The following is a 25,735-nucleotide window of genomic DNA, read 5'->3' as shown; positions in this document are numbered from 1 at the left end:
ATACCGATCCCCTCTTACGCGTGGTGTGTAGAGAACAAAACCCGAGCAGGACTGGGGGGCCCGAGGCGGGGGCGGGGGCGGGGGCGGTGAAGTGGGCGAGGGGCGTCTAGCACCGCCAACTTCCGGTTTACAGGAGGCGGGTCCTGGGCATTAACGTATGCACGGCGACCACAGTTAACGACACCGTATTTCACCTTTGAAAGTTGCTGAGAAGTAGGTCGTACGAGTTCTCACCACACACACACCAGGTCTCCGGGGACGTGTGGTGCCCGACGCCCATCGCGAACACTTCCAAAATGTACAAACGAGCCATCACGTTGTGCACGTAACACTAAGCCACTGTACGTCAGCCAGAACTCAGTAGTAAAGCAGCAATGCCTGCACGTGGGTGCCAGTATTTCGTGGGCCCTGCGGCCCCCCAGGAGAGGGGCAGCGAGAACGGTGGGGAGCGGCCTCGTACAGTGATCACAAACAGGAGGCCGTCCTGCAGGGCGGGAGCAGAGGGCGCGTGCAGGCTCAGGCAGGGTGGAAGGCCTGGAAGCCTGGAAACCAGCTCAGACTGGGGGTCCCCCCTCCACCCACGGAGCCCCCCCCCCTCCCCCCGGGAAGGAGCGGCATCCACAGGCTGGAGAGGAGGTGCGGGACGGCAGGTGCTCGGGGTGATTCCCCGTCACGGTCTCCGTGCGGCTCAAACTCTCTTCTGGGAGCAGTTTTAGATTCTCGTAGGGATCGGTTATAAAAGCAAGACATGATCCTGACTCCTCAAAATGCAAAACCTACACCAAAACAGTGGGCCACCCGTCTCCTCCCCACCCCGTCCCATTCTCCCATAATTTCTGCATTGGTGTGTGTTTCTCCAGAATTTTTCTTACACGGTTACTAAGTGCGTTTACTTGGGAAAACATGTGGCCAGGTTTGTAGGAGTTTAACGTTCACGCAAACGAAAACATGCTTTACGCACTGTCGTAGAGCTCTCTTCCAGATTTAATATTCAGAGATCCGCCTCCGCTTGTGTCCGTGGCTCACGGCCCAGTCGTTTGTCTTCCCGTGGCCTCGTGGCTGCCTGTACCTGACCACGTACCCCGCGGGATGCCAGACTTGTTCCGGCTCTTCGCCGTGTCAGACGCTGCTCTGGGAACGGCCCTATGGAGTCCTCTTTCTGCGCAAGCGTCTCACTAAGGATGCCGTAACACGGGGTCAGGGAGGATACGCGTCTTCTGCGTAAAAGTGGCTCGCTTGGTCTCTGCAGCCATGCCACCGCCCACGGCCTCCGCAATCTGTGCTCCCTACCAGAGAGCGTTCCCTTCCTAAGGTCTGCAGCTCTGATGGGCAGACACGTGCTTCATCTGTTCGTCGTTCTCACCTCCTTGACCAGGAGTGACTTCGGTCACGCTTCAGTGCCGATTCTCGGACACTCCCGATCCGTGCCTTCTGCCCGTTTTTCTTGGACCTTGTTTTCCCTTAAGGGTGTGCGATGCCTTTTGCGTGCTTGTGACCTTCACTGTTGTGTTATGGTGGGTCCGTGCCCTGTTTCGCGGAATGTGCTGAATGGCAACATCTCCCTTTGGTTCTGGAGTCTGTTGAGGTCCGAGCAGAGGGCAGCGGGAGGACTGTCCACCCCTTGTAAGGAGAGCTTATGGACCGACCTTCGGGCCCAGGCCCCCAGGGTGGTGCTCCTCAGAGGCAATAGCAAGGATGGATAGGACCTGGGGCCCGGCACAGAGGGAGCCACCCCAGCGGTGTGTGACCATGTCCCTGGACTTGGGAAGCTCAGGCCACTGCTGGGGCCCTCCTGGGGGGGGGCCCTCAGGGGACAGAGAGCCAAGGCGATGGGGTGTCCTCTCCATGGCAGGAGGGAGGGGATCTGATTCTCCTTCCATCCTGACCAGGAGCCAGAGGCTACGTGGGAAGCCGTGTTTGGAGATCTGGTTCCTGGAGCAGACAGGGCCTGCCCTGGTGTTGGGAAGCAGCGTAAGGAAAATGGGTTTGTTCTCTGACATCCAGCACCTGGGGCCGAGGGGCTGCTTAGTGGCCGGCTCCTCATGGCCCAGGGCTGCGGGCTTTCACCTGCTAAAGCGAGCCCGTGGTGTTTCTCGTCTTTTGACTTCTGGAGTCTGGATCTTGCGATGAGGTTTTCCCACCACAAACTGATGCAAATGCTTTCCCGCACTTCTCTGTAACTTCTGTCCTCACCTTGCTTATTTGCGGCAGGTAGAAACCTGCCTCAGCACGCGGAGTGTGGCCGTAACCCGACCCTTTCCCAGGCGGGACGCGGTGGTCCCCAGGCCGCCCACCGAAGCCTTCATGCTCTCCTTCTCCTGAGGAGCCACACCGATCCCGTTCCTGCTGAAGTTTCTCCCCGAATCTATTCAGTCCCCCGGTCCCTTTATCCCTTTCTACGCATGCACGACTGTTGCACCCTCGGTGTGTTTTCACCTCTGCGGGTGAACCTCTGTGCACTTCTCAGGATGAAAGAACATCCTGGCTTCTGTTTACTTTCCTTCTTCCAAGCAAAGGTGGAAGCAGCCTGCAGACTGCGGCCTCCGTCAGCCTTCCTGCTGGCACTTTGGTGGCTTTGAGACATCAGCGGGCTGTGTCCCCCTGAGAGTGGAGCCCGTGATGGGGACAGGTGAGCATATACGTCTCACCTGTGGGGCATCTTATGTGCTTTATTTCTGCCATTTTCCCATCACCTTTGGTGAAGTTCCACTTTAAGGATTGGGTTAACTAAGGCTCATCGGTGTGTGTGAACCACATGGGAGTCACCGTGAGGACCGTGGGCTGGGCGTCATTCCCCTGTGGCCCTTCACCCACGGGCTGAGGCTTGGGTGTCAACCCCACAGTCCTGGTCTTATGGGGCTTTGGACAAAACCCCGAGGAGGGAAAAGGGGTTGTATGGCCAGTGGCAACGTGCGAGGTCAGGGGACGTGCACGGAGTGGCGAGTTCCAGGTCCGTCTAGACGGTACCTCCCCTCTGCCGCGCCCACGGAGCCAGTGCACCGTGCTTTAGAACGATCAACCTCTAGGAGCACCAGCTGAGGCCGGGCCACGGTTCTCACCCCGGGAGGAACCCCAGACACTTCCTTTCTGGCAGAACTTGTAAATCGTGGACACCCACCACCAACACGTAGCCTTGGATTTGAGACTTTGGGCTTAGGATGGAGAGGGGCAGGTGGTGTATTTTTTTCATTGGGTTCTATTGAGACACAATTCACATAAAATAAAATTTACTGGTTTGATGCGTTTCAACAAACGTGTACGGTTGTGAACCGGCATCACAATTAAGAGTTCCGGTGTTGGTATTTGCATCTTTTTGCTTTCTTCTGGACCAGACCAGCCAGACATTTATGTGTCTTGTCCCTGTCGAAGATGGAGCCTTTGTGTTCTTCCCTTCTCCCTGCTGTCCCTCGGTTTTATAGTTTCGATTTCGCTCTCCTTTTTCTAGTCCCCTTAGGTGGAAGGTGAGACCATTGTTTGCAGTCTTTGCCTTTTCTCATGTAAGCGCTCAGTGCTATAAATGTCCCTGTAAGTGTGGCTTTACCCTTTCCACGCGTGTTGATGTGTTAGTCAGTCCCCATCTGGTTCCAGTATTTTGTACTTTCCCTTTCGAGTTCTTTGATCCCTGGTTTATTTAGAACCGGGTGGTTTAATTTCCAATTATTTGTGTGATTTCCCAGATATCTTTCTGTTGCTGAATCTTAGATTAATACCACTGTGGTCAGAACATATATTTTTTTTTAATGACTTCAATCCTTTGAAACTCATCTCTTGGCCCAAAATACGGTCATTTTGGGTGCACATCCCATGTGAACCTAGAAAAGACGCGTATTCTGATGTGAGGGGGGATGTTTTAGAAATATCAATTTGATTAAATTGGCTGATAGGGTTGTGCAAATCTTCTGCATCCTTAATATTTTCTGTCTACTTTTCTGAGCAATTATTGAAAGAAAAGTACTGATGTGTACCAGCCTGATTTTTGTCCGTTTCTCCTTGTGGTTGCATACATTTTCGCTTTGTGTATTTTGCAGCTCTGTTATGAGATGCATAGACATTTAGCACTGTTATCTGTCCTTGGTTAATTAACCCATCTACCGTCATACCTGGTAATATTTGGTGATCAAGTCCACTTTGACCATCATTAGTATATCCCTCCAGCTTTCCTTTGATTACTGTTTGGAGGCTATTATCTTCTACCGTTTGCCCTCTCAGTCACTTGTGTTTTAAATGAGTTTTTTACAGACTGCATACATGTGAGTCTTCGTTTTTTATACAGTCTGATGTTCTCTGCTGCTTGACTGGATGCTTACGTAGGTACACGTGCTGGGATTATTGATAAGGTTGAATTTACATCTGTGGTCATTTATTTTCTATTTTATCATATCAATACGTCGTTCCTTTTTTCTCTTTTGGTTTTCTTATTTTAAATTAATTGGATTTTTTGATACCTCACATATTTGTCCATTGTTGCCTTATCACAAATATCTTTTTATTTCCTTGGGGGCTGGCCCAATGTTTAATTTTTTTTTTTAACGTTTATTTATTTTTGAGACAGAGAGAGACAGAGCATGAATGGGGGAGGGTCAGAGAGAGGGAGACACAGAATCTGAAACAGGCTCTGGGCTCTGAGCTGTCAGCACAGGTGGCCCAATGTTTAGAGTGCACACTGTAACGTCACAGTTCACCTTCAGACAATACTTGCCACTTCACATGTGCAAGAACCTCATGAGTGTCTGCCCTTGTCCTGTGCTGGGCACACTCACACTTCAGTCCTGCAGATGCCGGGACTTCGCTCTCATTTTTTCCTTACGTGATTTTTAAATGAGGAAAGAGTATCTTTTATATTTATCCAAATAAACGGTCACTGTTTCTAGCTTTTCATGTCTTTGTGTAGATCTGTGTTTCCAGCTGACTTCTCCCAGCTTCGGTGGATCTTCACCCTTAGTTTTCGGAGCTGTTTTCACTAGACGTAGATTTCTCCGCAGCACCTCAGAGGTTTTGCTGCCTTTCAGGCTGCACGGTCTCTGAGAAGTCTGCTGCTGTTTTTGTCCCTCTATGAAGAGTGAATCTCGTTTCTCTGTCTGCATTTTTTCTTTTTATCTGATATTGATAGATTCAATAATGATGTAGAATTATGTGGTTTTCTTTATATTCCTCCTGACTGAGGTTTGTTAAGATTCTTGGATTTGTGGATTTATTGCTTCCATCAACCAGGGAAACATTTTGGCCATTATTTCTTCCACGGTTGGTTTTTCTCCACCCTCCCCCAGGGCGGCAATGCCATTTACGCTACAGTGCTGGATACTGTCCCACAGCGCACTGCGTTCCTGGGTCTTTATTTATTTGATCTCAACTTGCTATCTGGAAATTCCATTTGGATATTTTTTTTGCAAGGCTTACTGAAGTTGAGTTCTATGAGTTCTATAAGCGTATATTGTCATGAAATTGCTGCCATAATCAAGACAGAACATTTCCATCACCCAAAAGCATTCCTTCACGTCCCCTCGTAGCCAACCCTGGCTCCCCACCCCCAGCTCCCAACAACAGACTTTCTCCTGTGCCCATAATTTTGGCTTTTCCATAATGTCATATAACTGGAATCATGAAGTATATAGCTTTTTGAGTGTAGGCTTCTGTCAACCAGTGTGGTGGATCTGAAATTCTTTCCTTCTTGTTGCTGAGAATTCCACTGTAAGAATGTATGCTTGGTTAATCCGTTCACCGGCTGAAGCCCATGTGGGCTGTTTCCAGTTGGGGTGGTTTTCTTTTGAATTGTAAATAAAGCCACCATAAACACTGACATAAAGGTTTTATTGTGAACCTAAGTTTTCATTGCTCTTGGGCAAATACTCAAGGGATTGCTAAGTGATTGCATCATTCAACTTTATGACAAATGGCTAAGCCGCATTCAACGTGGCTGTGTTATCTGCAGTGAGGGTTATACCCTTGCTACACGATCTCACCAGAACGTGGTTTTTCCATTTCTCAACCATTCTGTTGGGTCTGTAGTATTATTTTGTCATGGCAGCAATTTACTTTTTGCTAAAGCCAGTGTTAAACGTTTTTTTGTGTTTATTTTCCATCGGTATGTGTACCTTTGTGAAATAGCTCTTCGAATCTTTTGCCCACTTTGAATTGCGTTGGCTGTTTCTTTGTTATTGAGTTCTGAGATTTCTTTATATATTCTAGATCCATTCCTTTATCAGAAATGTGTTTTGCAAATACTTTCTCCCAGTTTTTGGCTTGTCTTCGTTTACTTGACAGTATCTTTTGAAAAGCAGAAGATATTAACTTTGATGAAAATATTTTGAAGATACTAACTTTGGTAAAATCTAATTTATGAAGGTTTTCTTTCATGGATCATGTTTCTGGTGTTTTATCTAATAAATCTGCATAACCCAAAGCCACATGTATTTTCTGTTTTCTTAAGATTTTATAGTATTAGGTTTTACATTTAGGTCTGTGATTTATTTTTAGTTAACCTCTGTATATGGTGAAAGGGATTTTGTATATATGGAAATCCAACTTTCTAGCACCATATGTACAAAAGCCTATCCTTTCTTCACTGAATCGCCTTTAAACCTGTTTTGAAAATCATCTGACCACATATGTGTGGGCCTATCTCTGACGTCTCTATTCGGTTCTACTGACCTATGAGCTGTGCTGCATGAATACTATGGTGTCTTGGCTACTGTGGCTTCAAAGTAAGTTTTGAAATCAGGGAGCATGCGTCCTTTAACATTTCTTCGCATTTTCAAAATTCTGGCTAATTTCACATACTTTGCCTTTCCACATAAAATTCTAAAGAAGCATGATATTTTGCACAAAAATTCCTGCTGGGATTTTTATTGGGACCACAGTGAATTTGCAGACTAATTTGGTGAGAACTGACAATGTCAAATATTCTATTCCATAACCATGGTACAGCTCAATACTTTACATTTTACTCACATTCTTTCAACAGTGTTTTACAATTTTAAGTATATAGAATGCGTGCAAATTTTATTACTTTGGTATCTAAACATTCATGTTTTCGGTGCTATTACAAACACCGTTTTTTATGTCAATTTCTATGTGCTTATGGCTAGTATTTACAAATACAAAAATCCTTCTCACTGTGGACGACGGAGAACCCGTGAAACGCTTCTGGCAGGTTGTGGTCTCTGAAGTCAAGCCCCAGGGTGAGGTGAGAGCTTATGTGACGTTCTAAACAAGGAGTTGGCACACTTTTTCTGCACGTAGAGCTCAAATAGTAAATATCTTTAGGTTTTTCAAGCCATATGTTCTTTATAGCAATTACTCAGCGGCTACCCTGCTGTCATAGAGGCACAGATGATACATTCGTGAGCGCACCCGGCTGTTTTCCAATAAAACTTCACTTACAAAAATGGGTGGTGGGCGGGAGTAGCTTGCTGTCTCTTGTCCTAAACAACACTTGCTGCTAAGCTGGAATCCCAGGGCTCTGAATGCTGGTCCCTGCAGGTAGACCCTGGGACTCTGAACGCTGGTCCGTGCGGGTATCGGAAAGGGAATGGGGCTGTGGGAGGGTTTGGTCAGCACGCACACGGTCACCTTGGATCAAATAGGGATGAAAATCCCAGGAGGGAGGCAGGACTTAAAAACCCATCAACAGCCTGTTAGAATTCCAGCTAGAATTCCAACTGTAATCATGGGTTCCTGTGGACTTGGGGCCCATGGCTTCACTACCCCATTACTGCCTATCCTTTGAAGATCTCCACAGAGGCACGTACCTGTGGTTGTGACAACACCGTCAGCCCCACACAGAGCCAGACACGCACAATGGCATGTGAAACCTCGCACCTGTCAAGGAGAAAACACTGAGAAGGCATGCCTGGTGCGTTGCGGGTCCGAGACGGGTGTGGCATCAAACTCTCCCCCACACGGGAGGTGGCTGAGCCCGTGGGGACAGGGCCAGTCTGCCACGTCTTCGGAACAAAGTTGTGTGCCGAACCTTATGGATGAGCCTGTTCTGAGCGGAGAGGACAAAAGGCTGTGTATTTACAAGCAGGCACGGTCGTCTGATTCCACTGTTATCACCGAGTGCCTACGGCGGGCCGGGCCTGTGACAGCCGGAGGGCGGAGCACGACAGAACCGGGCCCTGCCCACCCCAGGTCTCGGTTCTCAGAGGAACCCTGCGGGGAGGGCTGGGCGGAATCAGCCCCTGCGTGTCAGGAGACACTTTCGGTTGTCACAACCAGCCATGAGGTGCTCCTGGCCATCTAGTGGGTGGGGGCCGAGCATGCTGCTGCACACACTTCAGTGCCCCGGACCGCCCTGCACTGGGAAAACTGTGTCCTGAGGGCCAGCTGTGCTGAGAGGGGAAACCTCCTAAGGTCACAGGGCTCCTCTGCAGCTGCTCTGGGACTGAGGTCTATGCAGGAGGTAATTACCCTCAGAACCCCTGCACTCAACACAGCTCGCTTCAGAGAAAACGAGTCTAAGCGTTACAGCATCTATACGGGCTGGCTGTTCTCAAACCAGGGCAGGGGATCCGGGACCCCCTGAAGCAATGCGGGGAAAGAAGGTCTTTACTCCAGCAGAACTAGCTGAACCCCGCCTTCTCCCAGGACAAACTGCTCTGTGACATAATGTGTAAAACCGTGTCCCTTCTTGTCCTGAGCTGCCTCCTGGGCTCTGCGCTGTGGTTCCGGGCATCGTGGTCAGAATCCCGGAGAGCAGGACTGTGTGTGCGCCGCACCTTAGCGTGGGACATGGAACTGCCCGCGCGCGGTGCGATGCCTGTACCGCTGTCCTAGTACAACCCGCTCCAGCTGTGGCCCGGACACCAAGGCTGCCAGGGGGGCCGGGGACATTGTGTGGGGGGCTCAGACCGTGCGGGTGAGGCAGCCGCTGGGACACGAGACACAAGAACACTGCACGCCACGGGCTCCGGGCCACATGCCTGCAGAGTCTCACGGCGGCTCTGCTTAGTACACACCCTCCAGGTGCGTCGTGCGTACATGTGTACAGATACATGCACACACCACATCCACGCAAATGGGGACATGCACGTACAAATACGTGCACACACCACCCACATCCACGCATACGGGGACTTGCACGTGTGCACAGCGCACCCACACCACACACGTGTCCATTCGTGCGTCACCAGAGATGACAGACACGTCTAACTGGAGTCTAAAACACCTTTACACACGGGGAGCCAAACTTTCCTTGATGCAAGGACTGCCGTCAAGGCTTTCATGCTTATCCGCAGCCAGGAAGCAGAGCAGTTGGCACTCAGAAGCTGCAGGTGGGCTAAATGCGGGGACAGGGCCGGACGCCGCCTTGCAGGGGCGCTACCTAAGCAACTGGGGCCTCAGAGGCAAGACCCGCGCCCCCTCCATCTTGCCTCCTGCCCTGCGGCCCGAGCACGGACGGCTTGCCCAGAAGATAAAAACGATGCGCTTTCCAGCTGGGGCTCTGGCTTGACCAGCTGACCTGGCTGCGCTGCTACAAGGGGGTGAGGTGCCCGGCGGTACAGTCAACAAAACCCGAGGCTCGACAGATCTTAGATTAGGCACTGCTTCGCTTTTATTTTCCTTTCCATGAGGTAGTACCGTTCCTCAAGGAAGGGACACAGTCTTGCACATTATTTTACGGCGGAGACCTACATCTGTCTCTGTTTGTGTTTTGGGTTCGTTTTGCAGTAGATGAACCAGCGCCCGCGCCTCTTCACCCGGTAGCAGTCCCGACAGCGCTCCTTGATGACGCCCTTGGTCTTGAAGCCTAGGGCAAGCTGCAGGCCGGGCAGGAGGCGGCCGGGCAGGGGCCAGGGTCCCGCGGGCCCCGCGGTGCGAAGAGGTCCCGCCAGGAGAGTGGAGAGCGCGCGGGGCTTCGCCGGCCCGGGGCTCCCCCGGAGCAGCGGGCTCAGGGCGCACGCCAGCATCTTCGCCACGAGCACGCGGGCCATGTGGTGGCCGGGCCTGCGGGGGACCGAGAAACAATCCGTATGGCCTCCGCGCGGGAGGAGGAGCTTCGCCGCCAGGCCCCCCCCCCCCCCGCCCCTCCGCCGCCACTCGGCTGTCCCCGGGCCCTTTCCGTGGCTCCTCCGCCCCTCCGCCGCCCCTCGTCTGTCTCCGGGCCCCGGGGGAGCCCGCCGGCCGGGGACAGCATCCCTCCGGGGCGTGGACAGCCCGGACCTGAGGCCGCGACGCACCCGGGGACTCCCGGGCCTCCGCCCCCTCCTCCTCCCCGGCCCCACGCGACCCCCAGGACCACAGACCTGGGAAGAAGGCGCCGGGGACTGTCGCCCGCGCGGCTCGCATGCGCCTGCGCAGTGGGGCGGCAGCTGCCGCCCACGGTGTCCGCCAGAAAAAAAGATGGCGGCAGGGTCACGTGGTCGTCCCCGCAGCGCCGGGCGCAGAGGCGGAGCTGCAGGAGCCGCTACCCCCGCGCGGACGCCCTCCCGCCCCTGGGTACCTACGGCCTCGGAGGCCGACAAAATGGGAACAGAAATACACATCTGGAATGAAAAATAAGTCACAACCAACTAGACGTTTAAAAAAAACGAATACCGGCTCAAAACAAAAATCTAGAAGAACTCACACGCTTGTATTAAGTGCACATCCTGGGAGAAATGTGGCGAGGCTCAGGGAAGCAGTGGAGATAGGCACTGGTCCTAACTGGTTGCAGTTACATATCTTTTTTTCCCGCCCGTATTCTTTAATGAGACACTTCAAACAAAAGGTGAAGGACTACGGTGAGCACCCATCTACCCACCACCAGAGTCCACACTGAACCCAGTGCGTCTTGTCATTCCGGGTATGTGTGCCCACCCATCCATCTACTGTCCGTGCACAGACGGCGGCCCATCTGCGCACCATCGATAAGGCAGCGAGCTCACTCTTGCACCTGCCCAGGTGAGCTTTGGGCCTGCCTCTGGGTACCTGTTTGTGGGCATCTTTCCGTTCTGAGATTTCCGGTGCATCTCGTCTCTCCTCACCTTGCTGAGTTCTCTTCCACCTCCCGGAATCCCAGCTGTGGGTGTCCTCAACTCCTGGCGGGTGGGGGGAGGGCAGCCCCACCCTAGCTCTGAACTCTGAGTCTGCCCCCCCGTGCCCACCGCCCTCGGCGTAATTGACCGTCCTGACCCATCTATGAACAGGCAGTTCGGAGAGGGAAGCACCGGGACCGCCAGCGCGGGTGTGCACAGGTGTGCTCTAGAGCAGGGAGCCCTCGGGGCTGATCTGCATGGGGATGACATCGAATGTGTCTTACTGGTAGCGTCACTGGAGTTCTGCAGAAATCCCAATTTCTGCTGTCCCCGCGCCCACACAGAAATGCGCGCTGCGCAACGTGAATGCACGTACAGTTTACTCAATGCAAGGACCCTTCGCCAATAAAAACATTCGATACGCAACCTCCTCCCATGATTATCAATTGTCATCGAATGTGAAGAGTGCCCTTTCATTTTCCATCCTGCTCTGCCCTAGCCCTGGCAGGGGGGCCACTCAGCAGTCGATAAATGCTCAGGTTGCGCACAAATTTTCCCGCCTTTTCAGTACTGAGCCTCGGCCCCACCGTTGCACCTGCTGGGCGGCACTCGCCCGAGCGCACTGCGCTTGCGCGTCCCCGCCCCCAGCGCAAGTTGCCGCAGCAAGCGCCCCTCCCTGCGGAAGCCGTGCGCACGCGTCAGCCCGTCGGTGCGCAGGGTCAGGGGTCAGCCCGCAAAGATGGCGGCGACGGTGACCTTCTGCCGGCTGCTGGGCCGGAGCGGTCCGGCGGCACTGAGCCTGCCCCGTGGCGCCAGGTGTCTAGGGGTGCGGACTTCACCGACCGGGGAGAAGATTACGCACACCGGCCAGGTAACCGCCGCGGCGTGGAGGACGCCCTCCATCTCGGCTTCCCGTCCCTCCGGTCCCCTCCCCCTGCGGCCGGGGGACGCGCCGGCCGGTGGGCAGGGTCTCGCAGGCCGAGTCCCGGGCCGGCCCCCGTTCACGTTAGGGTGGGTGTGTGCGGGGGTCCCACGCTCTGACCGACGAGACGGAAGCCGCCCCACCCCCACGGCCGCCGCCGTGCCTCTGCAGTCAGGGTGGGCTCGTCCTCCGAGCGTCGCCAGCTCCAGCATCAGGCCCGTCCCTGTGGACAGGCTGACCGTTGGGGCCCGCGTGCGCTTCCTGTCGTGTCCGCGGTGCTGGGCCGTACATTTTAACAAGCCGAGGGGCCGCTGTAGTCTAAGAAAGCGGAAAAGTGAGCGAGGTACCTGTGTTATTAAGGAGTCCCCTAGCCGACACTTTTATCCGATGTCGGCCGGAGGTGAAAGAAAATTGGGGGTGCCCCTCCTCTGCCCGAGTTGGTCTCTGCTCTTTCAGACCGCACCTCGCTACCTTCTGATTCCGATTGTTGTCCCGTCTCACTTTCGGTATCTCGCTGGAGAATGAATGCCCCTGGTCACGAAGTTGGTCACGAGGGGCCAGAATGTTAAGAAAAAAACACTTTCCTGTAATGTTTACTCTTGGTATGAAGTGACTTCTTCCCGGATCGGGCTGTGAAAATCATATAAGGTCTTTTTTTTTTTTTTTTTTTTTTTCAGGCTTATGATGATAAAGACTACAGGAAAATCCGATTTGTAGGTCGCCAGAAAGAGGTAAGCCAAACTTGTAGTGAAAGAGAGGTAGGCTTTGGTAAAACCTTTATGTAACCAACAGGAAATAAAAGTTAATCTCTGGACTTAAATTCTCAAACTGGGGGCACCCTGGAGGCTGTGGAGGTTTGCCTGTCTTTGAAATGCTAAATGTGCCTGTATTTATTTTGTCCCCCCCCCCCATTGTAAAGTGACATCTTGTGTCTCTCGGTTTCTGTATAAATGGGAGTGATCTTTTTCACCCCCTCCATTTCTGTGTCTTACACTCCTGAAATCTTCAGATTAAAGGAAGTCACAGCAGCTTTTAAAAATTACTCTTTTGGTCACTCTTTGGGGTACGCTTGTCATATTTACTGCCAGACAGACCAGACTGTGTTCTCACAGGGACGGACATGCACACGCTGAAACCGGCACGAGGGTTGTCCTTCCCCGCGTGGGTCTGACGGCTCACCCACCGTGTAACCGCTGGAGACAGGGCTGACGGTGGAGCCAGCCCGCAGGGGCCTGTTCGCGTCCTGGTTCCTCACCCGCGCTGCCAGCTCCCCAGTCTCCGTGCGTGTTGGTTCGGCCGGTTTTCCACTTCTGAGTCCATTTGTTTTCCACGGTCGCCCTGAGCCCGTCCTTCCCTCAGTCAACCTTCTCCTTGCTCCTCAGTTGTCCCTGAATCGTGTTCCCTTCCCCGTTGATCTTGGTTACATTGTCCGTTCTTATCGTCTACATTTCTACTTCCATTCCTGCTTTGTGGGCCTGGTGGGGCAGGTGGAGGAGGCAGAGTTTGGTGCCCTGTGGGGAATGCATGGGTCCTGAAGCTTGGGGGTCGTCCCTGTGGCCTGGCCCCCGGCCCCCTACCTCAGCTCTTCTGATGTTCCAGCAAGCACCTGCGTCTGTCACAAGCTCCTCTCTGCTGGAAACTGTGTGGCCTCTGGCTTCTGATTGCCGGGGCCGGAGGGGCGGGGGTGGGGGGTGGTGGGGGAGGGGAGGGGGCGGTGGCGGCAGAGGGGTCGCATCAGGGAAGCAACCTAAAATTGAAACTGAACAAACAAAATCAGAGTTGGCGAAGCGAGTAAAGTGGGAACGGGGCAGTGCTGAAGGTGTCGCCTCGCTCTGTGAGCTCCCCCAGGTCTGCACCCCTCTCCCAGCTCTGGGTGTGCGTGGCCTTTTCCTGGCTGAGATCGTGAGGGCCCAGGGGCACATCTTCACGTTGTAAAGGTGCACAGTGTGTCTGTAAGTGGTGAGTAGGCATCCGCTCCCGCTTTCCTTCCTTCTGGAAGAAGTCAACACAGCTGGGCGTCGCATTCATAGGCGTGGCTCTTCTGAAACATTTCCCTTCCCAGGTATATCCTCTCTGTCTTGACAGTGGGGTGAATGGGGTCCACGGGCCTTTGGCTTCCTGGGGGGGGGGGGGGGCATGGCCTGTCCATATGTTTACCCCCCGGACCCAGAGGAAAACCCTTGAAACTGAGTTCCTAAACTGCAGGGTCCAGACACTGCTGGCCCTGGGCGCTGAGCCTCGCGGCTGGTGGCTCTGCAGCCCCGTGCTGGGTCCTGCTCCGCGTGTCTGAGCTCGCCCTCCTGGCACCGGCTGGGTGGCCCCTGAACCTGTGTCACCCCAAAGCACCCGTGGACACCGCTGTACAAAAGTCCTAAGGGGTGTTTTTGAGCATTTTCTCCAAATGTAGCTTACTTTTTAATTTGGATGAAAGCTTCAGTTTTTATTTTGACTTGAAAATTATATATGTGTGTGTACACGTGCGTTTAGCTAGGTATAAACGTTGGTATTAGTATGAAAACAGTCGATATTCCAAATAATTGGATTGGGGCTTTTACTTTGCTTTAAATCTGTAGCTCTCCATGAACATGGTTAACGTCCTGCAGGACACTGGTTGCTCAACTGGGCTGCGATTCCGTTTGGACAGTTTAATGCTGTCCTGTGTGGTCCTGTGTTTGGCGTTGTGTCTGTGATCTGCACTTCCCATAGGAACTGTTGCTGCCAAAACACCAGCTAAAAAATACAAACGGCTCACTAGGTATTTGGACCTAAACATGTTCGTGCCCAAGTCGGTTGACCGAGAGGCACATAACAAGGTAGTTTCGTGTTTGCTACACTAGTGACGCGCATAGGACAGCTGTCCGGCCATCGGCTTATGGCTTGTGACGCAGCGTGTGCTCACAGCTGAGGCGAGGCATGCGGGGCGCCGTGGCATTTCTCTGTTCGTCCCTCGGAAGGGCTGGGGACACTCCTGGCCGTGCCCGTGGGAACCGGGTCGGCAGCTGGGCGCGCTCTGGCGCTGGGACTGGGCCCTGCTTACTCTGCGGCTCAGTGTACGTATTCCCGCGGTCGGCCTGAGTCCTGGGAGCGAGACGTTCATCACGGTAGGTCAGGGTCACCTACTGAGTGACGGGGAGCTGAGTGACGGGGGCAGTCCTGTGTCAGTCTCCGGTGTCAGCTGCCCTTCCCGCGGGAGATGGTGGTCTGTCTGACTGCCGTGATGGGACCTGGGGGTTTGTTAGTGTGCCCTTTGTGACACGTTTGTCACTTAGGTGGACACCATACTGTTTTACAGCACGAGGCTTTATTTGTGGGGCGTGTGGCTCTGTCTGCAGCAGAGGTGAGTGAGCGCGACATCCCTCCCTCCGCAGCCCGCCGTGAGGTGCCGGCATCGGGAGCGGCGGGGCCGTCCACAGGGCGCCGAGCTCAGAGCGCTGGTGGGACAGCGCGGCCACACCCAGCGCGTCCGTATCCCGCGGCCACGCTGCCTGGCCTCCCCGCGCACCTGGTGTGTTGGCTCGAACGCAGCCGTACTTCCTAGTAACTTCCTACTGTCTTTCTGGAAATAGAAGTTGGAGGGAAAGTCTTACAAAGTCAGGGTCTATAGCCGTCAAGCCTTTTTTTTTTAAAAAAAATTTTTTTTTTTTCAACGTTTTTTATTTATTTTTGGGACAGAGAGAGACAGAGCATGAACGGGCGAGGGGCAGAGAGAGAGGGAGACACAGAATCATCGGAAACAGGCTCCAGGCTCCGAGCCATCAGCCCAGAGCCTGACGCGGGGCTCGAACTCACGGACCGCGAGATCGTGACCTGGCTGAAGTCGGACGCTTAACCGACTGCGCCACCCAGGCGCCCCTAGCCTTTTAAGAAATAACTAAACTTTCCCAAAGTGTCCCCGTCCCGTGGATTTGGGGCGTCAGGTCTGGTGAGGTGCCTGGGAGAGCGAGGGGCCGGGCCGCTCTGGGTCCCGCGTCCTCTGGACGGAGTCAGCTGGCTCCGGAGAATCTGAGGTCAGTTGTGCCTTTCTGACTGACCCCTGGGTTTTATCACCCGGATTCAGAGGCCCCACCCCCGTATTGGTAAAGATGGTGCCTGACCTTTGTTTCCTCATCTTCACTGAGGCGGTAGGCGGGGCTCTGGGCACACGGGGTGGGGACCCGCAGGGCCTGGTCACCGGGACTGACCCAGCGCGCACTTCTCGCCCGTAGTGACAGGTCAGAACTGAGGCGGATGGGGCGAGCGGGTGGCGAAGTCTCCGGGCGGTGTGTGCTCCGTGCGGCCTCGCACTTCCTGTCTTGTCTCCTGGCGCATCTGTTGGGGACGCGCGCGATGTTCCTCTGCTGACGGCGTTCCGGCTACCGTGCGCCTCGGTCACGTGACCCTCAGCCTCCGGGCGCGGGTGACCCTCCACGTGTGGCCACGCCGCTGTGTCCCTGCCTGGGTGGGTGGACGATGCTCGATCTGGAGGTGCCGTCGAGCGAGCCGCTCCTTGTCGGCCTGAGCGGGGTCCACACCTGCCGCCGACGGTGAGAGCGGGGTCCCGATGGCTGCGGACGACGGCGTCAGAGAGGGGGGCGAGCCGGGGCAGGGGCCTCCCGAGGGAGGCCCTCCGGGAGAGGAGGCTGCGGCGCCTGGCACGGCCGGCCCACCGCGGCGGGACACCGGAGTCGGCCCCCACACCGGGCCGTGGGCTCGCCAGGGACCGTGTGGTCTCGGCTTGAGCCCTTGCCCTGGACACCGACGCCGATGCTGCGCGTGCACGGCCTCCCCGGCCCTCCAGGCTTTGTCTGCGTGGCGCCCACCAGGCGGCCCCGAGTGGCGGGCTCGCCGCGAATCCCGTGCGGGCCAGGCGGGCCCCCTGGCCCGCGTCCGAATTTTGCCGCGGCGGCTGGTCGTCAGAGCCGTGAGGTGCCGAGCCCCGACGTTCGAGTGGCCGTTTGAACGCGGAGGGAGCGTATCACGGCCCCCTGGTCCCGTGAGCCCAGCCGCTCCGATTCGGCCGCGCCCTGCGGCCCGCCAGCGCCGGCCGGCCGAGCGGCTCGTGACGTTGCGTCGCTCCGTGACGTCGGGTTCACCGGGACGCACGTGACTGCGGCACCGCTTCCCGTGAGTGAGGTTCCCGGGGGGGCGGGGGGGCAGGTGCGCTCCGTGTGTCCCGTTAGGAGAAATTTCATTTTACGTTTGTGTCTTGGAGCCTAAGCTCCGCGCACTGCTGACGTGTCTCAGTTTCTTTTAACTTTATGTGTTGCGCCCCCTCCTATCTGTCCATTTGTGTCCTTGGAGCTCACTTGTCAAAAGACCCGGGTCATTTTCTCCTGTGGGGTCACCCGCAGCTGGGTCTTCCTGACTGTGGTCCTTAGAGGAGTTGGTGCCTCTGTTCTGTGAGTGTCTAACGGGGGCGGGGTCAGGTCCGACTCCTGGTCTCTTCATGGCGAGGGGCGCTTCCAGCCTTGAGATGCAGTGTCCCTGGGGTGGGGGTGGGGGGCGGGCCGAGGGCCACGTTCTCTTGCGTCCCGGGAGCCCGAGGACCTGCGTGAAAAGAAACTTTGGGCGGCCTGAGGAAGGTGAAGAAATCGGTTCTCTGCTTTTGTTTATGGGCTTTTATCTCTAGTAAGGCGCTTACTGAATTTTTAAAGTCTGTGAAGTCACAGACTTGAGCCTAGCGTGTTTTGGTGCCTGCAGTTACCGTGAGTGCCCTTGTCCCTTGGATTCCCTCCCCTGCCCGGCCCTCCCCAGTTGGCTGTTTCCCCGGGTCGGCTGCCCTCTGGGGGCTGTATTCCTCTCCTCTGGGACAGCAGGGTGCTGCTGGGGACAGTCCCTCCCATGGCTCTTCCTGACCTGTCCCAGTGGGTGGCTGGTGCGGGGAGGGGAGCTTGGACAAAGCCCACCGGGCAGTTGTTAAAGGTCTGCAGTCCAGGTTCTGGCAAGTGAGAGAAGTGAGAGGGGTTTGTATCCAAATTCTTGCACTGTTTCTGTACGTTTGAAATTGCATCCACAGGAAGCGCCAGAAGAGTGTGTGTCTGCACTAAGACACTTGTGTGCGACTGTGCCCGTGCCGGCTGGACCTGGGGGCCCGGGGGCCCGGGGGCACTGTCCACATGAACTTGCATTGCATGAAATTATGAAGCTGTTGTTTTTGGCTCTACGAATTTTTCTCTTCCTCTTGTTCCAGGTGAATGAAAACTTTGCCATCGATTTGATAGCTGAGCAGCCCGTGAGTGGAGCTGACAGTCGGGTGGTCGCGTGTGACGGCGGCGGGGGGGCTCTTGGCCACCCGAAAGTGTACATAAACCTGGTACCGTGTCCCCTGTCCTTGCTGTCCTAGTCTGAGGTGCCCTGTTGAGAGCGGCCGTCGCAGTGACGACCTTGACCGCCCACCTTCCCGCTCGATCTGCCCGTGGACCCTGCCGCAGGGACCCCGTGAAGGGCACCTGTCCCCCGGGACGCGCCTTCACGCCTCGGGATGCGTCGTCTCGCGCTGGGACGCGCCGTGAGGTGCTGTGTGAAGTACTTAGTGTGGCCAGCGCCGACTGTCCACTCTCCTTCCACGCGCCTACTCTGTCTTCCTGGGACCGTCGTTTCGGCCCCTGTGCATGTGGATGAGTGCGCGGAGCCTTAGGGAAGATGAGACGCGGGGCCGTTAGAGCGGAGAAGGCGACGGGGGGGCTGGGGCTCAGCTGCCGTGGCGTCATGGAGGGGAAGGGGCTCAGCAGTGCCCCGGTGTCCCGTCCGCTAGGGGCCGGCGCGTGCCCGGACCGGACCCCGGTCCGGGGGTGCGCGGGTGGGCCTCTGCTCGGCACCCCACGCGCTCCCGTCCGTTGAGTTCTGTGCTCAGGGTCAGAGCTCGGCCGTCCCGGGCCGGGAGGGCAGATGGGCATCGAGCTAAGGCCCCAGGCGGCCGCTGTGCTGATCCCCGCTCCCTGCGGTGCTCCTTCGAGAGGACCACAGGTTCTGGCGTAGGTGCTGAGCTGAGGTTCGGTCCACTGCCCCGGCTGCAGCGAGTCAGGGTGTAGCGGGACCTGGGCCCCCGGTGCCACCGTGGTTCTTGGTCCCGTAGCGACCTCAGAGCTTTTCCGCCGTGTCTAGGTGAGGCTGTAATTCAGGTCCGTGTCTGGTGTCTCAGTGTTTACACTTGAAGTAGAATGTGGAAACATGAGATCTTTCCTCTTGAATCTTTTCAGGACAAGGAAACCAAAACTGGGACGTGCGGCTACTGTGGACTGCAGTTCAGACAGCAGCATCACCATTAGCGTGGCCAAGCTGTGCACGCGCGGGCGTCTCCGCCTTAACACGCAGCAGCCAAGAGCCCGGTGCCGTCACGGGGCGCCGCCGGCTGAATAAAGGGCGTTGTGACCCAGGACGGCGAGCCGCACGCGTGCTGCTTTCAGAGAGGACTTGGGAACGAGCACCCACCTGGAAGGGCAGGGTCCTCCTCCGGGCGCGCGGGGGGCCTCGCGGCACCTCCTGCCATCTGGGTCACCGCACCGGGTGGCCGAGGGGCGGGAGGGAGAAGGGCTTCTCCGATTTTGCGGACGAATGGGAGGTTGGTCAGGCTCAGGAGCTCCCACGGGGGCCGGTGCTGGGTTCAGGCCTCCACCCTCTGACTGGAAGCGTGTGCTCTCCCTGCCACTCCCCTGCGCCTGTGCTTCATTGTGTCCTCATCTTTCGGGTGAAATATAGACTCTTAAAGCCCGGGAACTAAGCATCTTCGGAAAGTACGGTCACCTACGGGCCAAATTCAAGGCAATCCGTGTAATGAAAAGAGTAATGGGTGTGAGGTAACACAGAAGTAACAGGACTTCAGAGGGGAGGGGAAGGAGGCTGGGTGCAGCCCCCGTGGGCTCTGACCTGTGGTCCGTGGGGTCCCGTGAGGCTCCTGACTTAGATGGAAGGTGAGGCCCTGACTAAACCAGGAAGGAAGGAAGGAAACCCACAGACCACGGGGCCCCCGCGTCCCAGGGGGACCCGTGAGAAAGGACAGCGGGGCGTGTTCTGATCACAAAGCACTGAAGCCCGAGCCTTTAGGGGCCAGAGGAAAGGAAACTAACTGTTAGAGCGTCAGGAAGAAGGAATAGATCACCCAGTGCAGAGGTTCGCGCAGGGCGCCTCGGTTTTCAGTCCTGGAAGCTGGACACAGGAGTAGTGTCACTGGCCTAGAGCAGTCAGGAGTCCTGTGCACAAGGTCGTCCCCCACGGCGTGTGGAGAAGTCGCAGAGGCCCTCCTGGACCCCATCTCTGGCAAGGGAGGGCGCCAGGTCAGTCTGGGCGCCACCTGGGAGCGCACAGTGGGTCCTCATGAAGCTCCTTGGCTGGAGCCACACAAGAGGGTGGGCCTCCGAGCAAGTGTCGGAGGAGGGGAGGGGTGGGGGGAAGGGGCCAAGGGACCCTGAGGCCCTGGGGCAGGGGCAGGGGAGTGGGAGGATGCACATGTGAGGGAAACCACGCTGCCTCAGTGTCCTGTAACCTCAGGGACTGTCCGACTACAGCTGGCTGGCCGCGTGGGGTGGGGCACGGGTGGGGGTCGGAGGGTGTCTGTACATAGAGCACGGGGGTGGGGGGGCCCGATGATGTCATCGTGCAGAGCAGTGGGGCGGGGGGCAGGTGGCATCACCATGCAGAGGTTCAGGGACCTGGGTGAGATTGCCATCCACGTGAAGGCCAGGGGTGCGGGGTCCCGTGACCTCACGCAGAGGCGGGTGTGCTCGAGTGACGTCATCGTGTGAAGCACGGGTGTGGAGTCGGGTGACAGCCTCACGCAGAGCACCGGACGCGTGGCCGCGGCCTTGTCATCAGGCGGAGCATGGGGGCCTGGGGGGCCCTAGTGATGTCATCCACGGGAGTATCTGGGGCAGGTGGGGGGTTTCTGGATGATGTCAGCCCTGAGCCCCTGTCCCCTGTCCCCTGCCTGGCCAGGTAGGGGTCCTCCTGGGCCGAGCATGCCGGGAAGGGGCTGGTGACCCAGTGTGTCTGTGTGTGGCAGTCGCCTGGCTCTCCGGCGGGATGTGTCGGGGACCCGCTCCCACCGCGGGGTTGGTGATCTCCCGAGGACGAGTGGGTGGGCGCCACAGACACCGGCATCCAGGGAGGAAAGGCTACTGCAAACCGGGGGCTCGAAACCCAGGACCGCGGCCAGAAGTCTGGAATGGGGTGGCCCCAGGGCCCCGGCGCCCTCCCTCCGAAGGCACAGGCAAGCCTCCTCCGGGCTCCCTGTGGCTTCTGGGCTCGCAGGCCATCGCCCCTCTCTGCCTCGCCCCTCTTCCCTCCGTCCTGCCCCTGAGTGTCCTGTCTGAGCACGGTCATCGGCAGGGGCCCTGCTCCACTATGACCTCGTCTTCACCAGTGACCCCTGCGAAGACCGGGTTTCTAAATAAGGCCTGTTCTTCCACTCAGTGGATGAGGGTTTGGGGGACACGTCCCCCCCCAGGGAACGTGGGAGCGGGATACGTGCTCCTCCCACCTGGCGTCAGGGCAGACCGCACCCCGAGAGTCTGGGCGTGTGCCCAGAGGGACGGCGTGTCCTGGCAAGGAGCCACGGGAGAAGAGGGGGTTCGCCTTCCCTTTATGAGAACGTTTTCTGCATAAACACACACGTTTGACAAGTTTGCGTAAGGTGAAAACGCAACATTCTGTCTCCCAGTTAACCTTGAGACATAAGAATGGAAATACGTATTTCTGGAGCCAGAGGAAGCAAACGAAAACCCACTAAAGTCGGAACAGCCAAGGGCAGGTTTCTCGAGAGGGAGCAGTGGAGGTCCCAGCCTGAGGGCAGCCCCCTCCTCCCAGCTCTGAGAGCCACTTCGTGATCCGTGTTGCGAGTGAGTCTGGTGACGGTGCTGTGTGTGGGCCTCGTGGGGCCGCCCCTGCCCCCGGCGGGCCTCCGGGGCCAGGCTGCTCCCTGTACTGCAGGTGGGAAGCTGAGGGAGGCCTCTCGTGACCGCCCACGCCCTCGGGGAGGGGGGTCCGTGCCCAGCCCAGCCCTGCGCCCCCGACTCGGCCACCTACGCTAACTTGCCTCTTCGGGCCCCGAGAGGAGAAGTAAACCTGACGAGTGCTGGGCTCTGACGAAGGGGGAAACGTATCGAAATGACCGGTTGTCCGCAGGCAAGCACATAAACTTTACGGGCCGTGTCTGGTGGCGTGGTCACCCCGCGAAGCCTGCCTGCCTGCCTGCGGTCGGGGGCGGGTGGCATTACTGGTGGGGCGCACGGCCCTCGCGAGGCGATGCGGGTGTAGGTGCGAGACCCCTTCTGCAAACACGCCTGCCCCACCGCCCCTGTCGCGTCCTGCCTGAGCACAGTTCCCAGCACCGCCCGGGACGGAAGTACGCCGATCTGGGGGGTACCTTAGACACCCCTCCCAGTAGAAAAGCAGACCCGGCTCGCATGGCCAGTGGTAGCGGGAGCACGTGCAGTGTGGAGTGGAAGGTTTCCCCCTGGAGCGGATTCAGGCCAAGGCAGGGGCTGGGCCACGCAGCCAGCAGGGTGGGCTCTGGTCTGCAGGAGAGGAGGCGAGGCTTCTGGACCGGCCCAGCAGAGCATGGAGGAGGGAGCCTGGCCGTTCAGAGCTGTGCTGGGGGCTCCCGGGACTGTTCCCGGGGGGCGTGCTCTCTGTGGGCTGTGAGGGGTCCCTACTTCTCAGAGACAGCTGTCCTTTGCAGGCCAGGATGGCCACCGGGATACGCTGCTTTGCAGCCGGTGTCCCTGTGTTCAGGGGACGGCAGAGACGGGGGACAGAGGCCACGTGCATGGTTCCAGGTGAGGGGTGTTGGCCTGTAGCTCCCTGTGGTTGTGGCTCAGGACCCCGGTGCTTCTGAGGTTGAGCTGGATGGACAGACAGCCCCGAGGTTCCTGCTTGGCTAAGAAACACGAACCAACCCCAGGCCCCAGGTCTGGGGCAGCTCCCTGGCCCCAAGGGCCCATGTGACAGGTCCTCCCCACTCCGGGAGACGTCGCCTGTGGAGCAGACGTGGTGCAGGGCCCCCGGACACGCTGGCTCCTTCCTTTGCCCTGATGTCTGCACAGTCTGCGTCCCGTGGCCGCTCCTGTCTTCCTTGATTCAAGTTTGGGCGATGCCTCTCCCTCCTTCCTCCTGCAACCCGCCTGCTTCCTGTTTGAAGCGAGGTTCTCGTGGGCAGCGCAGGGTTTTGTGAATCCGCTCTGCCAACCTGTCTCTTAATTGATGTATTTAGACCGTTTGCACGGAACGTAGTTATTGAAAAGTTAGGGCTCACGTCTTCCTCTTTTGGGTTTGCTTTTGTTCCGTTGCTATTTGTGTTTTCCTTTCCCTGAACCACCCCCCCCCCCGCTCCCCTCCCCCCGCCCCGGCCCCGGCCCCGTGGGTTCCCGGAACAGGTTTGGGTTCCAGAGCTGGTGCGGGCTGACGATGGCTCCCCTCCCCTCCCGCCCCGGCGGCCCCAGCAGGGTTTGCTGGTGGTGCCCGGCCGGTGGCAGGCTGGTTCCGCCGTGGCCTGCGCTGCGTGGCGCGGGGGTGGGCCCCGTGACAACTGTGGCGCTTCGCTGTGCTGCCGTCCGCCTCCTCGGCTGGGTCTCTGGCTGGAGGGCACGGGCCTTGGCGTTTGTCCGCAGGCTTTGGCCTCCAGAGCTCCTTCCGCCCGTGCCTGGGGCCCGCGAGGCGAAGGGAAGACCCGGGAGCTCGGCAGCTGGTCTGCGGGTCCCCTGGGCCAGTGGCCCAGCTGGTCTGCCACGCCCCTCTCGGAGTCCTCGACCTCTGCTGCGGGTGCAGCACCCAGTGTGGCGGGTAGCGGGAGGAGTAGGGACGGCACGTGGGCCCCACGCTCCCAGAAGCAGAGGACCACGCCATCTCCTGCGGGGAAGGACACGCACACCCGGGACTGGCGCTGCCGGCCCGGGGTGCCGTGCCGGGGGAGGCAAGGTGGACGGCCTGGCCCCGAGGTCCGAGAGCCGGCCTGCTTGTCAGCGTGTGCACTCGGGCCGTGCTGCTCCCCCGGGAAACACCTCCGTATAGATAACACCCAGCCTGGGCCCTTGGCCTCCTGGTGCCCACACCCAGGGCCCCTGTGCCCAATTGCCGTGGCCACAGGGAGGAAGGCCAAGCATGCTTCCTCTCCACGTCGGCCTGATGGAGGCTCCAGCTGCCAGCTCACAGACCAACGCTGGACGCTCACACGGGACCTCCCGCGAGGCGCCCCCCTCACCGGGGGTGGCACCCGCTCTGGGCACGGCGGCCGTCCCTGCTCCCAGCCTCCTGCCTCCTCTCAGCAGGTGTTCGTGGCCCTTCACGGGGCAGTGTGTCGCCCAGTGGTGGCCAGCGCACGGGCCGGGTCGCTCAGTTAGAGGCGAAGGCCTGGGGGCCAGGATGGGCCGGAGGGCCAGCACCCCCACGGTCGGGCCCAGGGGTGCACGTTGGGAAGGCGCACTTCTCACCCCTGTGGCCTCGAGCTCCGTGGGTTCCACCTTCCGCCTTCTCGTGCAGAGTTCCCACCCGGCAGTCCCAGAGGGCCCGCCCCGTGAGCACGAGGGCCCGGCTGGCTGTAGCTGAGGGCCCTCCAGCCGTCGGTGCCCTTCCGTGTCCAGTCACGGTCACTAAAGGCCAATAAAGCAACGGACAAGGCCGGTGAGGCTGCGCACTTCCTGGGGTGAAGGCCGAGAAGGGAGGCGGGCTGTCGGGGGCGAGGTGGCCGCTGGGGGCCACACGGTCACGCACTGCAGCAGGTGGCTTCCTTCTACGTCCCGTGGAGCCCAGCCACCCGTGGCCGTGCAGGGGCTCCCACCTGAGCCGAGCTGATGCAGGCAGAAGGGGGCTGCCGAGGCACGTGCCGGTTCGTCCACGGCTCCCTGCCAGCCCAGCCATGCTTCCCTGCGTCACCTTTCACGGGCACCGGCGCCCCCTCCCCTGAGAGGGGTGGGTGCCGGCTTCTCACTCTGGGCTCCGTTCACCAGGGCCTGCGCCGCCCTCTGGAGACCTCCACGCCTGCCCGCTTCAGTGCGGCCGCCCGCTGACCCCTGTGCCCTCGGTGCCCCCCCAGAGAGGGAGCCCGGCCCCGGAGCCACTGATGGTGAATTCTGCCGCAGTCCTGGTGAGCCGCACAGGAAGAGGTGACCCAAAGTACGGTGCCCACTCTCCAGTCGTGTCTGCAAAAGCAAAGGGACAGTTCAGAAACGGAGAGCGCGATTTTGCCGGGGGGCGGCGGCGGTCAGACATGACTGTGTGCGTGGCCTTGGGTTCCGGGACTGCGGCTGCCCGGACCCAGCAAACCAGCCCCGAGTACCAGGGGAAACTCACAGCCCCAGCTGACCACGTGCAGGGATCGGCTTTAGCCTCTGGTTCTTTTGGCAGAGCGAACCTCTATCCCACCTAATTTGAGTTTTCTCCAGGAAATCCATAATGACCCCAGACCGGGAGGGAGGGGGAGAGCCCGTGTCGTTCCAGAGCGGGTGGCCCAGACGAGGCTCATCATCACTTTCCACTCTGGTCCAGACACCGCGGCTGGCGGGTGTCAGACGGGGGATGGATGCTGGGGAAGCCGCCGTGGGAGATGGGCATCGCGTCACCTGAAATGGCCGTGCTTACTGTCGACCAGCGGAGGACGCTGTGTGGGACGACGGTGCTTTCCAGGCCGGCCGGTCGACAGTGTCACACGGGGGTGGGTCTTGCTCACAGCGGCCCGGGGGCGCGGGACAGAGGCCCCAGGAGACTTTGCACGCCCAGCAGACCTCAGATGGCTGTGTCGCGCTGGAGGCCGGTGCGGGACGGCCAGCCTCCGCCTGGGAACCTGCCGTGGGGGCCGGTGCACCCCGACTCCTTTGGGGTTTGCTGCCCCTGCCCCTCCTTAGGGGATCGGTGCTGACGTCCGTAAGGCCTGGTGCTGGGTGGGGTGTGG

At 58.1% G+C, this 25,735-nt stretch overlaps 2 protein-coding genes and 1 long non-coding RNA gene across 3 annotated transcripts; 1 reads left to right on the top strand and 2 right to left on the bottom strand.

Annotated features, from left to right (window-relative positions):
• Positions 1-9,528: 9,528 nt before the first annotated feature.
• MRPL36 (mitochondrial ribosomal protein L36) lies at positions 9,529-10,332 on the bottom strand. The gene is made up of 2 exons (XM_049648302.1): positions 10,245-10,332; positions 9,529-9,945 (listed from the first exon to the last, which is right to left on the bottom strand). The coding sequence occupies exon 2, from the start codon at positions 9,930-9,932 to the stop codon at positions 9,630-9,632; it is 303 nt and encodes a 100-aa protein (XP_049504259.1). The 5' UTR covers positions 9,933-9,945; positions 10,245-10,332; the 3' UTR covers positions 9,529-9,629.
• A 1,321-nt stretch (positions 10,333-11,653) lies between these two features.
• Positions 11,654-19,234, top strand: NDUFS6 (NADH:ubiquinone oxidoreductase subunit S6). Its single transcript, XM_049648301.1, has 4 exons — positions 11,654-11,826; positions 12,555-12,608; positions 18,047-18,169; positions 19,056-19,234. Exons 1-4 carry the CDS (start codon positions 11,695-11,697, stop codon positions 19,122-19,124), a joined length of 378 nt encoding a protein of 125 aa, XP_049504258.1. The 5' UTR covers positions 11,654-11,694; the 3' UTR covers positions 19,125-19,234.
• LOC125934739 (uncharacterized) lies at positions 14,358-16,956 on the bottom strand. The gene is made up of 3 exons (XR_007461511.1): positions 15,972-16,956; positions 14,915-15,433; positions 14,358-14,607 (listed from the first exon to the last, which is right to left on the bottom strand). It is a non-coding gene; the product is annotated as an uncharacterized LOC125934739 (long non-coding RNA).
• Positions 19,235-25,735: the final 6,501 nt, after the last annotated feature.

This window comes from Panthera uncia (genome assembly GCF_023721935.1).
Source record: "Panthera uncia isolate 11264 chromosome A1 unlocalized genomic scaffold, Puncia_PCG_1.0 HiC_scaffold_17, whole genome shotgun sequence".
Classification (NCBI taxonomy): domain Eukaryota; kingdom Metazoa; phylum Chordata; class Mammalia; order Carnivora; family Felidae; genus Panthera; species Panthera uncia.
The sequence above is the reverse complement of the archived record's forward strand: the minus strand, read 5'-3'. Positions and strand labels throughout refer to the sequence as shown.

What these genes read in the sequence shown, in the direction of transcription:
- MRPL36 (XM_049648302.1), bottom strand. Translation starts at nt 9,932, where the DNA reads ATGGCCCGCGTGCTCGTGGCGAAGATGCTGGCGTGCGCCCTGAGCCCG.
- NDUFS6 (XM_049648301.1), top strand. Translation starts at nt 11,695, where the DNA reads ATGGCGGCGACGGTGACCTTCTGCCGGCTGCTGGGCCGGAGCGGTCCG. An exon ending in TTGTAGGTCGCCAGAAAGAG is followed by an intron (nt 12,609 to 18,046) that starts GTAAGCCAAACT and finishes CTCTTGTTCCAG; the next exon opens with GTGAATGAAAACTTTGCCAT. An exon ending in CGAAAGTGTACATAAACCTG is followed by an intron (nt 18,170 to 19,055) that starts GTACCGTGTCCC and finishes GAATCTTTTCAG; the next exon opens with GACAAGGAAACCAAAACTGG.